The sequence below is a fragment of the Cucumis melo genome, chromosome 10, assembly GCF_025177605.1.
Source record: "Cucumis melo cultivar AY chromosome 10, USDA_Cmelo_AY_1.0, whole genome shotgun sequence".
Lineage (NCBI taxonomy): Eukaryota > Viridiplantae > Streptophyta > Magnoliopsida > Cucurbitales > Cucurbitaceae > Cucumis > Cucumis melo.
The window spans coordinates 15,996,710-16,013,995 of record NC_066866.1 but is presented as its reverse complement, the minus strand read 5'-3'; the positions used below and the strand labels follow the sequence as shown (position 1 = coordinate 16,013,995).

General features: G+C 32.1%; 1 protein-coding gene across 1 annotated transcript; it reads left to right on the top strand.

Annotated features, from left to right (window-relative positions):
• Positions 1–9,394: 9,394 nt before the first annotated feature.
• Positions 9,395–13,469, top strand: LOC103499111 (zinc finger CCCH domain-containing protein 17). Its single transcript, XM_008462007.3, has 3 exons — positions 9,395–9,924; positions 10,906–11,016; positions 11,165–13,469. The coding sequence occupies exons 1-3, from the start codon at positions 9,787–9,789 to the stop codon at positions 13,076–13,078; spliced, it is 2,163 nt and encodes a 720-aa protein (XP_008460229.1). The 5' UTR covers positions 9,395–9,786; the 3' UTR covers positions 13,079–13,469.
• Positions 13,470–17,286: the final 3,817 nt, after the last annotated feature.

Sequence of the window (17,286 nt, the reverse complement as noted above, 5' to 3'; positions counted from 1 at the left end):
TTGTTATAAGTTAACATGAATAAACATGATTATCAGTTTGTTTGGGTTATATTTTCATATGTTTAACTTAAAAAATAAGTTATCTCGACAAAAACTAAAGTATTTGAAAGTCATTCAAAATAGATTTTTAAGTGTATTTTAAACGAATTTTAGGAAAAAGAGTTTAAACAAAAATGAGTTTCTTGAAAAGCATTTTTTTTTCAAGTCAATCCAAACAGACCCTATATTTACTTAAATCACTTTTATTTATGACTTCTATTAACATCACCTATCTATTAAAACTATTAATTGATACGCTAATAAAAAAAGAAAATTGTCAAAAATAAAATATTTGACAAAATATTTACGTTTCATAAAAAAATCAAGTGTAATAAATTTCGTCTTTTAGTGGTTTTGTTTTATAGAGTGTAAATAATTTGTCAAATTTTTTATTTTTAAAAAAACTTCTTAATAATATGTTATTAAATAATCAAAATCTTAGAAGTATTTACTTTTTTCCTATTTGTTTAGGGAAGATTTTTTTTTATCATTATTATATTAGATATAATAATTGTTTGATCTTTATTATCAATTCATTTATATATTATCTTATAAAAAATCTTTGTAAGTATTTCTAGAAGAATTCTTGCAATTGTTTTTAGGGGGCTTTTCAAAATATAACAAAGAGGCAAAGTATTTACACTGTATAGAACAATTCCGAAAACAGAAAAAGCCCAGAGGCCCACCATGTAAAGTACTAAAAATGTCCCGTCAACCACGCCATCAACAACACGCGCGTAATATATTTGCGATCGTTTAGATTTGGTTATTGTTTGGTACGCGTTTAGATATGGCTACAATTTATCTTTTCAATTCTATCGTTTAATTTTGTTATACGATCATTTAATTTGGTTACACGATCGTTTAGATTTGGGACTCAAATCTAAACGATTTTTTTTTTTTCAAAATTTGGTACATGATTTTTAAAATTTTTTTTGGTACATCATCGTTTAGATTTCTTTAAACAATAACTTATTTTTTGTACATGATCGTTTACATTTGGCTACTCCAGTTTTAATGATTTTTTTTCAAGATTCTTTATACACGATCTTTTATTTTTTTACACACTTTTTTATACGATCGTTTACATTTGGCTACTCTAATCTAAATGATTTTTTTTCAAGATTCTTTATACACAATTTTTTATTTTGTCTACACGATCGTTTACTTTTTTTTACACGATCGTTTACACTTGACTACTTCAATCTAAATGATTTTTTTCAAGAGTCTTTATACACGATCTTTTGTTTTTTTACACGATCGTTTACTTTGGCTACTCCAATCTAAATGATTTTTTTCAAGATTCTTTATACACGATCTTTTGTTTTTTTTACACGATCGTTTACTTTGGCTACTCTAATCTAAATGATTTTTTTCAAGATTCTTTATACACGATCTTTTATTTTTCTTTACACGATCGTTTACAATGGCTATCCAACCTAAATGATTTTTTTCAAAATTCTTTATACACGATCTTTTAGATTTTGCTATTTTTTTGTATATGGTTGTTTAGATTTAGTTATCCAAATTTAAACGATATAAAAAAAAGAAAGTCTATGGAAAGATTAAACGACGTAAAAAAAGAATCAAAAAATAAGAAAGACGATGGAAAGAAATCACAGTAGAAAAAAAAAGAAGAGGAAAAGAATAAATACGATGGAAAGAAATCGCAGCAAAAAAAAAAAAGAAGAGAAAAAGAACAAAGATGATGGAAAGAAATCGCAGTATGAAAAAAGAAGGAAAAGAAGAAAGACGATGAAAAAAATCGTAGGAGGAAGACAATGAAAGAAATCGCGAGGAGAAGAAAAATGGAAGGGAAGAAAGATAGAAAGGCAAACTTAAAATATTTAAAAAATGACTAACTTTATGGATTTTGTTAGGGGTGAAAAAAACCGACCCGAACTCAACCGATACAATTCGGTTTGGGTTGGACCGGTTAGTAACAACAGAGTTATCGAATCGAACCGAATCGATTTGGGTCGAGTCGGGTTTAAAATAACCGATTAGGTTAAAAAAATCTTCGTCTGCTTCATTTTGGCATTTCCACGGTCTTCATCCGCTTCATTCTTCGTGTGCTTCATTCTTCGTGTGCTTCATTCTTCGTCTTTGACTCGGCGTCATCGTCAGCTGGCGGCGGCGTCTTCGTCTGCTTCATTCTTCGTCTGCGTCGGCACTCGGCATCATCGATCTCTTCGTCTGCCAACGTTGGCACTCGGCATTGTCTCTTCATCTGCGAACGTCGGCACTTGGCATCATCTCGTCTGCACTCAGCGCCGGCATCATCTCTACTCGACATCGGCATAATCTCAGGTATTGTTGGGTTTATCACATTTGATTAATTTTTCAGTTTGAGTCACATTCTGTCTTTTTCGATTTCAATCTTTTGCTTAAAAATTTTCAACTCTGAATCAATAAAAATCAAATTACCGAGTTCTTCAAATTTGTTGAATTACAAAGAGGACAGTCCCCCAACATTGGTTCCTTTCCATGAAAAATCCAATCTTTGTGGATACTGTAATATTTGAAATTGTAATTTAATGAATGGATGAGCCTGACCATGTCAAGTGGATATTATATCATCATAAATTATAATTCATTGAATACTATTAATATAGCAGTAACGATCGATGAAGTGGAAATGTATTTTGAAGCTCTACCGTAAACTGAGAATAGGTTGTTCATTACTGTGAGTTTGGATGAAGTATGCAATGAGTTTCTGCGCAAACATGATAGAAATTCTGACATTTTAGTATATTTAGCTGAATTTAAAATTTTTACAACTGGGTTTGATATTTTTTTTGGATTCTAAGTATATTTAGTTTTTTTGGAGTCAATTAGATCTTGACTGGTTTGTGACACAAACTTTTAGATCATAAACTTTGTGTTATTGCTTATAATTCAAGTGTTTGTATGAGAACTCGTAGTTATTGATTTGAGTGTTTTTTTCCTATGTGTTTTGTTTGATGATTATTAGGACGACTTCATTCTCGGTAGACGAGACTTCAAATCAAAGTTGTTCTAGTCCAGTGTTAGGAAAAAGAAAGCCGGTTAAACCACCATCATCGGTATGAGAACATTTTATAAAAGTAGAAGGATGTGATCCTAAATATCCTTGGGCTGCTTGTAAACATTGTGGGACTTCATATGCTTGTGATTCCAAAAGAAATGGTACCACTAATTTAAAAAGACATTTAGAGAAATGTAAGATGTATGTAAATCCATTGGAAGATAATGTTGAAGGAGAGGGAGATTCTGAAAGTAGTTTGATGGCTGCATCATTCACTCAAGAAAATTGTAGAAAAATGCTTGCTAGGATGGTTATCTTGGATGAATTGCCATTTAAGTTCGTAGAAAGTGAAGGGTTTCACCAATTTTGTCGGGCATTAAATTCAAAGTTTGTGATTCCATCAAGAGTAACCGTTGCAAAAGATTGTTTTCAAATGTACATGAGGGAGAAAAAAAAGATAAAAAATGCATTAACTCGAAGTGGCCAAAGAGTTTGTTTAACAACGGATACATGGACTTCTGTGCAAAATATTAATTATATGGTTATAACGGCTCATTTCATTGATGGTGATTGGAACTTGCACAAAAGAATTTTGAACTTTTGTCAAGTAGCTAATCATAAAGGAGATACCATAGGTAGAGCCATTGAAAAGTGCTTAGAAGGTTGGGGTATTGATAGGCTCTTTACTGTAACGGTTGATAATGCGAGTTCAAATGATGTAGCCATTGCCTACTTGGTTAAAAAGTTTAAAGGCAGAAATGGGTTGGTGTTGGATGGTGAATTTATTCACATTAGATGTTGTGCTCATATTCTTAATTTAATTGTTAATGATGCCTTAAAAGATTTGCATGTGTCTATCATTCGAATCAGAAATGCTGTGAAGTATGTTAGGTCATCTCCTACTAGATTGCAAATATTTAAAGATTTTGCTAAAGAAGATAAGATGTCAACAAAAAATTGTCTTACAATGGATGTTCCGACACGATGGAATTCTACTTTTACTATGTTGGATGGAGCAATTAAGTGTCAAAAGACTTTTGAAAGATTGGAGGAGCATGACCCTAGTTATTTGCCAAAGGATGATATTCCTACTACTGAATATTGGGATAATACAAAAGTGTTTGTAAAGTTCTTAAAGACTTTTCCAGAGGTAACAATGAAGTTTTTTTGCATCTATGTCTGTGACTTCAAACATATTTTTTCATGAACTTTGTTTGATCCAAGAAATAATTCGTGAATACTCTTCGTATGAGAATGCATTATTGAGTCAAATGACATTAAGAATGCAGACAAAATTCAACAAGTATTAGGGTAAAACTACAAGTGAGAAGACCAATTTATTATTGTATGTTTCTGTAGTTCTTGACCCTAGGTACAAGCTAGCTTATGTGAATTATTGTTTTAATGAATTTTTGGAGGAAGATTGTGCAAAAATATGGACGAATAAGGTTGAAGAAGCATTTTGTCGATTGTGTGATGATTATTATATGAGAATGTCAAAAGAAAAATATTCACAAACACAATCATGTACACTTATCGAAGGATTTGGATTTCAAAGTCAAAGTGAAATACCTTCTATCTCATCTAGTGGATCTTATAAGGCACGTGCTACTGTTCATGATAGATTTAAACAAAGTAACAAAACATGTCTAGATGATGCTAAAACAGAGGTGACTCGTTATCTGGATGAGGCTCGTATAGATTGTATGGGCGATGAATATTTAGATTTGCTAACTTGGTGGAAGGTGAATTCCTCTCAATTTAAGATCATTAGCCAAGTAGCTAGGGACATCTACATTATTCCTATATCAACTGTGCCTTCTGAGTTCGCCTTTAGCACTGGAGGACGGATGTTAGATTCTTTTCAAAATTCTTTAACTCCTCAAACTGCAGAGGCACTCATTTGTGCTCAGAATTGGATTCAGTCTAAACCTTTGGATGACATGACTGGAGAAATTGACAGGGTTGAAGAAATTGATGAAGGTAATATTCTTTTTGAAGTACGAATTTAAAATTTTCAATTATCCCATATAAGCTAACTGTTTGTCATTTTGATCTAGAATTCATAAACATAGGAAAGGAGATGGAAGCTGCATTTGAGAATTTGAATAATGACTCTATGGTTTAAATCCCTACTCTCAAATATTTATTTACATTTTTTTTAAATTGTTAACTTGTTAAATATCGAATCTTGTTTTTTTAGAGTCTTGAAGCTCAGTGATGGAAGCACTTTGGGTTATACGAACAAGGTGGTCTCGTGAAGATGTTCATTAATTCATACCTTCACAATTGTAAACTCTGTTGTTTGCGTAAGGATTTGAAGGGCCAGTAGCTTCTCTACTATCAACTCTTTATCCCGCTATGTGTGTCCTCAGAAGATTCTTAGTTTATTTTCCTTTGTTTTCTGTTTTCCATTTTTAAGTAATATACTTTAGTAATATACTTTATGTGCAGTTTTTACTTTTTATCCAAGTGCAGATATATGTTTTTCTCTCTTAGGTACAAATTAAAGAACTAACTATACTTTATTTAGCTTTTGATTATCATTTGGGAGATGGACAAACTTGTATTGTCACCATTATTGTTGCCTTTGATTATTTATTCTCATGGTTTCCATTTTCATTTTTAATGTGAACTGTGAGAATTTATATATTTAATTTCGATCTTCCTTCACTTTATTGGGTGCTTCTATTTTTCTTCTTCTAAAAGGAGATAAAGATGCTTCATCAATAAGTGGACTTCAATAAGCATTTTGCCCATAAACTTTGTTTAGGACAAAGTTATGTGTCTAATTGTTTCAAGGAGCTAATTGTTTATTTTGGTGTATAATGTTGGACCCATATTTATTTTCATTGAAGTGGTTTCTAAATAAATTTTTCATTCATGTAAATTATACCCATATTTATTTTATTTTATGCTTCATCAATAAGGAGGAGGAAAAGAAAAAAAAAAAAAAAAAGAACCCGACTCGACCCGACCCACATTCGGGTCGGGTCGGATTTCAGAATTAACCGGACATTTCGGGTCGGGTCGGTTTTGAAGAAAACCCGACCTGATCCGACCCAATTACACCCCTAGATTTTGTTATACAAACCGTAAATAGTTTGGTGTTTTATTACATTTATGAAAGTTTCCATTGTTTTTATTTAATTCACTAAATAACTCCATAGTGAATGTTGCACCTTTCATATTGAAAATAAGGGGACATAAATCAATTATGAAAAAATTATTTTTAATTATAAAATGGTTGAAAATATTTATAAACATAGTAAATTTTAAATTCTATTAATAACATATACCATTATTAATTTTTATTGATGTAAGTAACAGGTGTTGGTAAAAGTATATTTGTATATATAATTGATACGTTGATTCATTTTACTATATTTGACATATTCACTTTGACCAGATTATAATATAATAATATTTAATATTTTTTTATTATAAGTAGAAAATTTATATAAACAGTTTAGTAGTTTATTAAATTAATTAATTATGTACACAAACAAGCTTAACTCAGTTAACATGGCTTTTAACACCTAAAAATAGAAGATCTGAGCACCATCTACCTACTGTTGTAAAAAAAAAAAAAGTTAATTTATCCTGCATATTTTGTAATGGTCATAATTGACTATTTAGTTCTTTTTTTAAAAATTAAAAAATCCCTCTTTATGCTCTTAAATTACGTATTTAGTTTATTTAATTAAATAGGAATGAAATAAATAATTTCTTATGGACAGAAAAAAAGAAAATTTTCGTAAATATAACCAAGCAGTAAAATATTTACGGTCCATATAACAAAGCCCGTAAGGTCAGCCACTTTTTAAATATTTCAAAATTGTCATTCTGTCTTTCTTTTCCTCTTCATCTGTTCCATCGTCTTTTTTTTTTCTTTTTTCCATCTTTGTCTGTTACATTGTTTTTTTTTCGAGATTGTTATTTAGTTCATCGTGTATCAAATATAAAAAATCTATTTTTTTCAAACTTTTTTATTTGGTTGTTGAAAATCATGTACTAAATATAAAAGACTAGAAAAAACGACGACCTGAATCTAGACGATCGTGTAAAAAAAAAAAGTCAAATCTAAACGGTATAAAGATTTCTGAAAAAAGCGACCCCAATCTAAACGATCGTGTACGAAAATAATTTTTTTAAAAAATTATTTAGCCAATCTAAATGGTCGTGTACCAAATCTTGAAAATAAATCGTTTAGATTTGGCTCCAAATCTAGAGAACCAAATCTAAATGATGTGTACAAAAAAAAATGGTTCTTTAGATTTGGATAGCCAAATTTAAACAATGTGTACCAAATAATAGCCAAATTTAAACGATTGTGTACAAAACAATAGTCAAATCTAAACGATCGTGTACCAAATATATTATGAGCATTATTGATGACATGATTTACGGAATATTTTTGGTATTTTTCATGGTGGGCTTGAGAGCTTTTTTGATTTTGGAATTGTTAAATATTTTGCCGCTTTTTTTATATTTTCTAAAAATTAGCTAGAAAAAATTGAAATATTTACAAAATATAGTAAACTTAAATGAGTTTCACAAAGGGGTCTTTTAAAAAATATAAAAAAGTGGCAAAATATTTACATTCTATATAACAATTACAAAAACGAAAAAAACCCAGAGGTCTACCGTGTAAAATACCAAAAATGTCCCGTCAACTACGCCATCAATAAAGCGTGCGTAATATATTTGCAATCGTTTAGATATGGTTCAATATATAAGCGATCGTTTCGATATGATTCAATATATACGTGATCGTTTAGATATGGTTCAATATATACACGATCGTTTCGATATGATTCAATATATACGTGATCGTTTAGATATGGTTCAATATATACACGATCGTTTAGATATGGTTACAACCCGATCGTTTAGATATGACTATAATTTATATGTGATTGTTTAGATATGGCTACAATGCGATCGTTTAGATATGGTTACAATTTATACACGATCGTTTAGATATGGCTACAATTTATCTTTTCAATTTCATCATTTAATTTTGTTACACGATCATTTAGATATGGGGACCCAAATCTAAATGATTTTTTTAAGAAAATTTGGTAATTTTTTTTAATTATTTTGGTACACGATCATTTAGATTTATTTACAGGATCGTTTATATTTATTTATACGATCGTTTACATTTGGCTACTCCAATCCAAATGATTTTTTTTCAAGATTTTTTATACATGATCGTTTACTTTTTTTTTTAAACGATCGTTTACATTTGGCTACTCCAATCTAAATTATTATTTTTCAAGATTCTTTATACACAATCTTTTATTTTTTTTATACTATCATTTACATTTGGCTACTTCAATTTAAATGATTTTTTCAAGATTTTTTATACATGATCTTTTAGATTTTATTATTTTGTTGTACACAGTCGTTTAAGTAACCACGTAAAAAAAGAAAAGAAGAAAGACGATGGAAAGAAATCGCAACGAAAAAAGAGAGGAAAAGTAGAAAGACGAAGGAAAGAAATCAAAGCGAAAAAAACGAAAAGGAGAAGAAAAACGATAGAAAGATTAAACGATATAAATAAAAAATTGAAAAATAAGAGAGATGATGGAAAGAAATGCCAAAAAAGAAAAAGAGAAAAAGAAGAAAGACGAAATCGCAGAAGAAAACGGGAAAGACGAAATAACAGGAGCGACGAATCGAAATATAGAAAGGCAAACCTGAAATATTTAAAAAATGACTAACTTTACGGGCTTTGTTACAGGAGCCGTAAATAGTTTACAGTTTTGTTAAGTTTCCCTTTCACAAATTTGGATAGATTTTACTCTATTTTGTAAATAATTTGAAACTTGCACTATATTTAAAAATGTTATGAATTAAAGGAACTATTACGTCACATTACATGAAATATTTATATTAATCTCATTAAAAAAGATATAATTTACAAACACAAAAATGACTGATAACATACTACCATCTCATTTTCAAATATGTATATATATTTTTTTTGAAAGAAATTGAAGTTTTAAAATAGTTTTTAAAAACTAAAGTATAGTTTAAACAATGTTTTAGTTTAAATAAAAGTATATATAATTTTTTTGGATAAATTTTATTACTTTTATACCCTTATTTCTAAGCGTATCTTAAAATTTTTTTAGGACACATATCAACAAAATTGAAGTGAAGACTTAAACAAAATTATGATAAGTGAGGAGACATAGCTAAAACATATTTAAAGAAGAAAGACCTTTAGATAATTAATTAATTTAGGTTATTAAAAGTGTATTTTTAGAATATAAAAGGAAAGAAAAAAGAATTATTAATAATTTTAAAACGTATAAAAACGGCAGAAACACACACACACACACACAGCCCCTTAAATTGCATCTCAACCATTCTCTTTGCCCCTTTGGCCTCTCCTTTCTCAATTAGGGATTTTCCCCCAAATCCTCTCATCATACTCACTCTTCTTCTTCTCCTTCTCCTTCTCCTTCTCATGAATTTCTCCTTCACATCACTCTTTTACACTCTCCCTCCCTTTAATCTTCCCTAACAACGCTTTCTTCCAGTTCCACCTTCGTTCTTTTTTTGTCATTCCCTATCGCGGTTGCCTCTTTTATTTTCTGGTCGTTTTTAGATCAGAATCGCTACTGGGATTATTGGATTTTTTGGGTTTTTTGTGGTGTTGTTGGATCTGTGAACAAAGCGATCTTCTGGGGTTTTTTTTTCTTTTTTCTTTTTGTTCTTGGATCGCTATGGTAGGAGGCGGGCCTCAAGTTCTTGAACAACCACCGCAGTCTTTACCTCAATCCACATCTGCTGCTGAAGAGGAGGCTGTTAAGAGAAATACAGACTGTGTTTACTTTCTTGCTTCCCCTTTGACTTGTAAAAAGGTTTTGTTTTTACTCTAATTTTGCTTGATTCCACCCCCTTTTCCCCCTTAAATTTCGAATTATTTTGATCCCTTTTATGAATTTTCTTTTATTGAATAAGATCTGTGTACGTGAAGATCCTAGGATTTAGCTACTGGTGAAAAATTAGGCTTTAGAGATTTTGCTTTTTTGAATGCACTTGTTGTTTGTTTTTTCCCAAGTCACTAGGGATTTAATTAAATTCGTCCGTTCACTTCTCAAGTGTTTTTGTTGTCAATTTCACACTTCTAGGGTCAAATTGTGCATTGTATGACTTGGGGAAGGATGTTTGTCTTTGATTGATAGTCATGTGTGTGTGTATGTGTGTGAAAATCTGTGGTTGGAATTTTACTGCTGGTACTCATTTATGATAATAATTGAATGCGTTGCAATGGCATTTAAATGTAAGGTGTGATTGTTGTAGAATATTTCCTCAAGGTTTTTCATGCGTTCCTGCTTACAAGTTTCCTTATAATTGGGATTTAGTACTGGAACATGATGCGTTAATTGATATTTTCAATTCTTGTTAGATGTGTTTAGCATGTTTTAAAACCCTTGTAGATACATATTCCTATACTTCCAACGAACTCATTGGATTTTCTTTCTCTTTTGTCCTAGTATTATTCTGGTAACCCTAAATTGGAAACTTCTGATTTGTGTAATAGTAATACAACTATGTTTATGAATAAAGAACTTACAATGGTCTTTTCTTCTCATCCCGATTTAGAGTTTACCTATTATACTTGTTGGCCCTTTTAGTATGAGTTGACCGTTGCAATAATTCACTTTTCTTTGCATTTAAATAATCGATGTAAATTTTAGCTAGTTTGGTTGCCAAATCCTAAGAATCAAGACAGTTATTTCTCATTTACCTTGTTTTATGAGAACATCGGTGAACCATGTGCTTGTTTCTTGTAATGCATGTAATTTGTAAGTAATATCTTTTGATGTAATTTCCAACAGGGAAGTGAATGTGAGTATCGCCACAGTGAATATGCCCGGGTCAATCCTAGGGATTGCTGGTTCTGGTTGAATGGTAACTGCTTGAATCCAAAATGTTCATTCCGACATCCAGTAAGTTCTGTACTCTTGCTTTGTAGCAACTGTTTATGTTCTTTAGTATATCTATTTTGTATTTAAGCATTTTTGAATTTTGTTTCAAGCTTAAGGTTATTGATTTTCATCTCTCCCTCGTATCTCTCTTGTTACTATTCTCTTTTAGCCTTTGGATGGCTTGGTAGGAACTCCTCATTCAACAACTCCGAGTTCTCAGATTCCTTCTCAAACTTCATCAATTCCTTCTGCTCCTGTCAACTCGAGTAAACAAGCAGTCCCCTGCATTTTTTTCCAGAAGGGTCTATGTCTGAAAGGAGATCGATGTGCATTCTTGCATGGTCCTCCTCCAGTTCAAACGAACAAAGTGCCTCAGATGGGATCAAATGCCCAAGCTGGCGAGCCACCAAGTGTCAAGAAAGTTTCTGGTGGTACCCAAAGGAACAGTCAAGAGCAGAAGATCCCTCAAGCTAATTTTTCGAAGTCAATTGGTGGTTCATCTATTAAACTTGCAATGAAAGATGAAACCGTGCCGTCAAAGATTGGAAAACTCAATGAGAAGAGCATACCACCTGCAGAAATGGCTGATGGTGGTTCAAGGTACAAGAGTACAAATGCTCTTCCAACTATAAATGAGTGTTTACTAAGTAGAGCCAATCGACTGCAACAAAGTCATGTAATAGATGATCATGGGTTACAGAATGGTAAGGATGCTGATGAGTTTTTGAAGGAGTCGTCTCCAGGTTTTGATGTTCTTGTCGATGATGAGCTGAGAGGCTCTGGTTATTATGGCAGTGAAGAACAGTATGGGAGATCAAGAGGTCATGAGGGAGGAAATATGACTTCTATGAATGATTATGACATCGGTCATTCTGCTGATTATAAAATGATGGGTGATGTTGATCATGATGTTTATAATGACGTAACAGACTTTGACTATGAAAGTAGACAAGGGGGACAGTATGGTTGGGACCATCGTAGGACCTCGTCTGATAAGCTGTCTTTAAGCTCTGCCCAGATGGAAAGGAGGCTCTTCCCAAAATCTAACAGTCCAGAACATGTTCAGAATGTGGATTTACGTCACCGTTTAAACAAGCAGAGAAGGGGAAATGGTTTGAGATCTGTGATCAATAATGAAAATGCTGCTAGTCGCCCAGAAGAACGGAATTATCGCTCTTCTAGGAGAGATTCTCACTCCTCTCAAGAAAGCACTGTGAGTAACCGTCTCCGAGGTAGGATAAAGCTTCCAAGGATACCGTCACCAGTTAGGAGTAGTAATATACGGCCAGAAAGAGATTTGAACCGGGGAAGACCCTGGGGAAGATCGTCACCAGGGAGGTCACAGTCCTTGTCTAATCAGGGAAGCAATAGAGATGAAATAAAAGGCAGACTGGAAGAAGATTATAACAATGAGCGTAGAACTTTTAATGGTTTTAATTCTAGAAGAGAGAGAATGGATGGAACCTCTGACTTCGCTGCTCCAAAAAGTCTGGCTGAGCTGAAAGGCGATAAGCACATGGTTATGAAGGAGCAGCAAACCCTTGGCAAAAGAAAAGGCTTCGATATAGAACAATCCGGAGGCGAACTGTCATTTGAAGGACCGAAGCCTCTGAGTGAGATTCTAAAAAGGAAGAGACAAGTTAAAGCTGTTGTTGATCTTCCTATAAATAATGCTGAAAGAGAAAACAGTGAAAGATCAATGGAACGCTCCACTACTCACCCCTTGAAGCAAAGTGTCCTATCATCGACGGGCAAGGACGAAACAAATAGCCTCGGCGGAATCAAATCTGCTCCAGCTGAAACTTTTGTGCAAGAAGAAGATGTCGACGTACCTCATCGCCATTCTTCTCAGCCTATGCATTCGACCGATGACCACGGGATTGAAGCTTATGATGAAGGATTGGTGGAAGAGGACCAAGAGTATGAAGGAGATGATCAAAGAGATGACGGCGAATATGAATACGAGCAAGTGGATGACGGGGAATACACTTATGAAGAGGGCGATAACATAGATCCTGAAGAAGAGTACATGGATGACGAAGATGGTGATGATTTTGCCAAGAAGATCGGTGTCATGTCATGATCATGATCACGATAGCAGCACAGATCAGATATGCTCTTGCTATGAACATTTTGTTTCTGAGGACTTGCATGTGGTCAGTTCAAAGATTGAGCATTGTATGTGGCTGCAATGGATAAAACCTTCTAGACCATCAGCAATTCAGCTTATTGGAAATTCCTCTTGTATTACTTAGAACCCTCCTTTATTTTTAATTTTTAATTATTATTATTATTATTATTTTTTTCATGTTTTTGAATTATATTTTAATCCTGATTTGAGTGGGGAGATGATGTTGGGTTTGGCTGAGGCATTTTAGTTGTGCTCTCCAAGTTGAAACAAAGTAAAAAGTATGGTTGTAACAGTAGAAAGTTAAAATAAGAAAATTGATGATATTCTTATGCATCTTTCAACATCAACTTCCCATTATCTAACCTCTCTCTCTCTCTCTCTCTCTCTCTCTCTCTCTCTTTGTTTTTTTGGTGTGTATTGTATATTTTGCTCATTTCTGTCTTTTCATTATTTACGCTTTCCTTTATCTTTTCTCTTTTTGTGGGGTTGAGACTTGATAATATAACCCACACTCTTTCTTCTGACCTTTATTTTTAGTACTAAACCTTTTCTCTACACTATTTTTTCTACACTAAATTTGGGAACAGTGATGATAAGAAATTTCCACTTTTCATTGTGTTGGATTCTGTTTTGATCAAATTATTGAATTTGACTATTACAATTGAATTATTTTCAATTGGAATATTTCATCTTTATTTCAAAATTTCTTTGTCATTTTAATGCAGAACTATTTTCAATAAATATATCTATTAATGGAAATTTTCTGTTTCCTTCAAATCACTTTCCTTTGTTTTTGTTGAGCTACTCTTAATTCCTTTTTACTATTTTCTTGGGGGTTTCTCGAATTTATGCCTACAAAGGAATACTCAAATCTTCTTTTACTTCCTTACTTGAATCTACTTCTTTGAGAGTAACTGCTGAAGAAAATATTTTTCTTTTGTTGTGTGTTAAATTGTGAATCTTTCCCATATATACACGAGGGAAATGGTTTTAAATGACAAAAATATGTTAATATTTTCAAATATATATAAAAGAATCTTTTAATCTATGCATGGGTGCAACTTCTTAAATTTTCAAAAATATCCAAATTATCTGCTTGCATGAACGGTCATTTCTTTGTCTTCTGCAATTAATCGGACAAATTGCCTCATAGAATCTTTGATGATTGTATTAGGAGTGAGCATCGGTAGATTGAAGCCGCTTTTATGACCAAACTTCCATTGAACGACTATGGTGGATTTAGTAAATGTTTAAATTGACTTGAACTGCTGAGAAGTAAAAAGTCGGTCAATCAATTTTATTCTTCGATTTTTTAGATTTGTCGATTTGAAATTTTCTCAAAGCGACACTAATTGACCCCCTCCTCCTTCGTCAAAATGACTTCTGATCGATGGATTAACTTGGATTTTTGGTATATTATGTGTTGGATTTTATGTCTTAAAACTCGTAGTTTGTAATAATATTTTGTTTTATTTTTCAATGAAGTGGTTATTGATGAATTATTCGTGAAATCCTATACTCCTGAATCCAATAACTAAGATTCCAATACAATCTTGTATAAACTTAAACTTTATGTATGCACACAAACATACATAAAGTTTGACTATATATCTAAAACGCTCTATAGTATATGAATAAGGTTGAACACCTTGTTTTTTAGGACACTATGAATGTGATATATTTTGTAGTTAGTACAAATGATATGATCCCGAATTTATTTATATAAAGTTTACAAAAGATTGGACTGTGAAATAGTCACTTTTACGTTATAACACTTTTTACTGTTTAAAATTGATCATTTCTTTCTATTGATGACCTAGGTTACTTAATCTTAATCATGAGCAAATTATGAACTCCTGTTTAGGTAGTATTATCCTTAGGTCCCATAAGTGAGGGTAGCTCACCAGCGCTAGTCCAATAAACCTCTTGTCGGGTTTTTGGCCCTTAATCTCAAATTATTTAATTAATTAATATTTTGATGATAACAAATATAAATTTTTTTATTGACAAGTTTATTATTTTGAATAGTCCATAACGTAGAGCTTGAAACAATTAATCTGACACCTCTTGAATCACCCAAATCGGAGTTTAAACGAATCAAATATTGTTAAAAGAAGCCTAAAAAAATACTCGAGATGTGATGTGACTGCCAAATAATCAATTTGAACCAATTAGAGAAAGCCACTTGAAGCAATGGAGAACACATGTGATTTTTTTTTTGTGGATTGACTTTTAAAAAGAAAATAAATTTAATATTATTATTTATCTTTCTGTCTAAAGGCTAGTTTTTTTTATAAAAAAAGTGGTGAACTTTTTTTTATTGGGCTTTAAAATAAATTATTTTAAAAATGATATATTATTATATTAATATTTTTGTTTGTTTTTAATGGCTAATTGAGTTTAAATATCAAATATTCAATTTTCTTTTACTTACATCCAATGACACAAAATGATTTTGGATTTCAATATCTATCTCCTCTTTTAAATACTTCGTTTCCCCCCAAATTTTAAAGAGTTTTGTTTAACTTTACAATCCTAAAAAAAAAAAAAAAAAAAGTAACATTTGTTATTCTCTCTAAAGCTTCAAATTTTCATTCTTTTCATCTTGTCCTTGAGAGTTCTTATTGTATTTTGAGGATTAACTATTGTGAGCTCAAAATTGTATACTCACTCTTTTTAAGGAGTTTTCTTTTGTGTGATTTAAAGCTTTAACATTTTATAACGGTTGGATCCTAATCCGTGAAAAGGATCAGATTTTCTCTTGAATCCGAAAAAGGAGCAAGTAGCGGTTCGACTCTAATATGTGGAAAGAGTCAAAAGAAGATTTTCAATCAAAATCCCAAGAGGTTCTATGGGAAAATGGATGTAAGTTGAGTTTGACTGAACCACTATAAAATTGTGGAGTCTTCTTCTCTAACTCTTTTCTAAGTATTGTTTATATTTAATTTTAGTTGCGTATTCTTGTTGGTTAAGATTGATTGTATACTATATTACTTACTTTTTTTTTTATTAATCTTGTTATTTAACATAAATTAGCTAAAGTTTTTCTTTTTATTGAATTTAAAAATTATCTAATTAGTGTAATTTGGGCATATCTATTAAGAAGTTTAACTAAACTCTATTCACTCACTCTAAGGTTGCTATACCGGTCCAACAACTCCCATTTTAAGGGTAAGAGTATGTGGATATAAGGTGTAAGATATCATTCGCTCTTTCCCTATTTAGTGTTAGTAGATAGGTTATTCCCTTTCGTGTCAAATCCAAGTCTTGAACAAGGGGCCTCACCCTCTTATTGGCCTAAAAGGGATTTGGTTTATAGATCGAACCTCAAATCAATTGTTCATTAGACGATCAACGTGACTTAAGAAACAAGATGTGATCTTGGAGGTAAAATGGTATTTTGACTCGAAGATGTGGGGGGTGATAGATGGGGCTGACCACGACAAAGACGATGGGGTGATTGCCATGGCCCGTTCCAATTCACTCTATGAGATGGAATGGAGATGCAACCACCTAGACATTATCCTATGCAAGATTCTACGCATAAAAATCTTAAAGAACGTCCAATAAACGGAATTAATAAGACAATCGCAAGAAGCTTAACGCGGAATGAAGACTCAATGAAAGTAAATTTTATTGATAATTTAAAGATAGGTACATCATGTACTTTTAATACATCTATCACAAAACTAACAAACAAGACGCAACAAGACTTGGACTTTCCTCACCTAACTATTATATGCTATGTGAGTAAATAGTGACCACTACCAAAACAATGCGATTGAGGAGGCACAGTAGGCGATCAAGATTGCAAGTTCAACGTCGGATGTCCTTCACTTTCTGGGTGGGGGTGGGGGAGGGGGAAGATAAAACAACACATTTAAAAAGTTAGACAAAAAGACCTAGTGAGTGGGATATTTTATTAAACAACTTAAATACCAACAAGTTTGTTTTATTTTAATATAATCAGTTTCTAAATCAGACATTATAGTAAATCAATTACCACAATATTTATCGCTACATGCCTCTTTGCATACTAAACGTTTCTGTCACAGGTTTATCCTGTATATTCAGTTACGTCTTTGGACCCTCTCCTTGGCTAAAGCATTTACCACACTCTCTTGCCAAGTTACGATCAAGTGGAGAAATCTCAATGCATT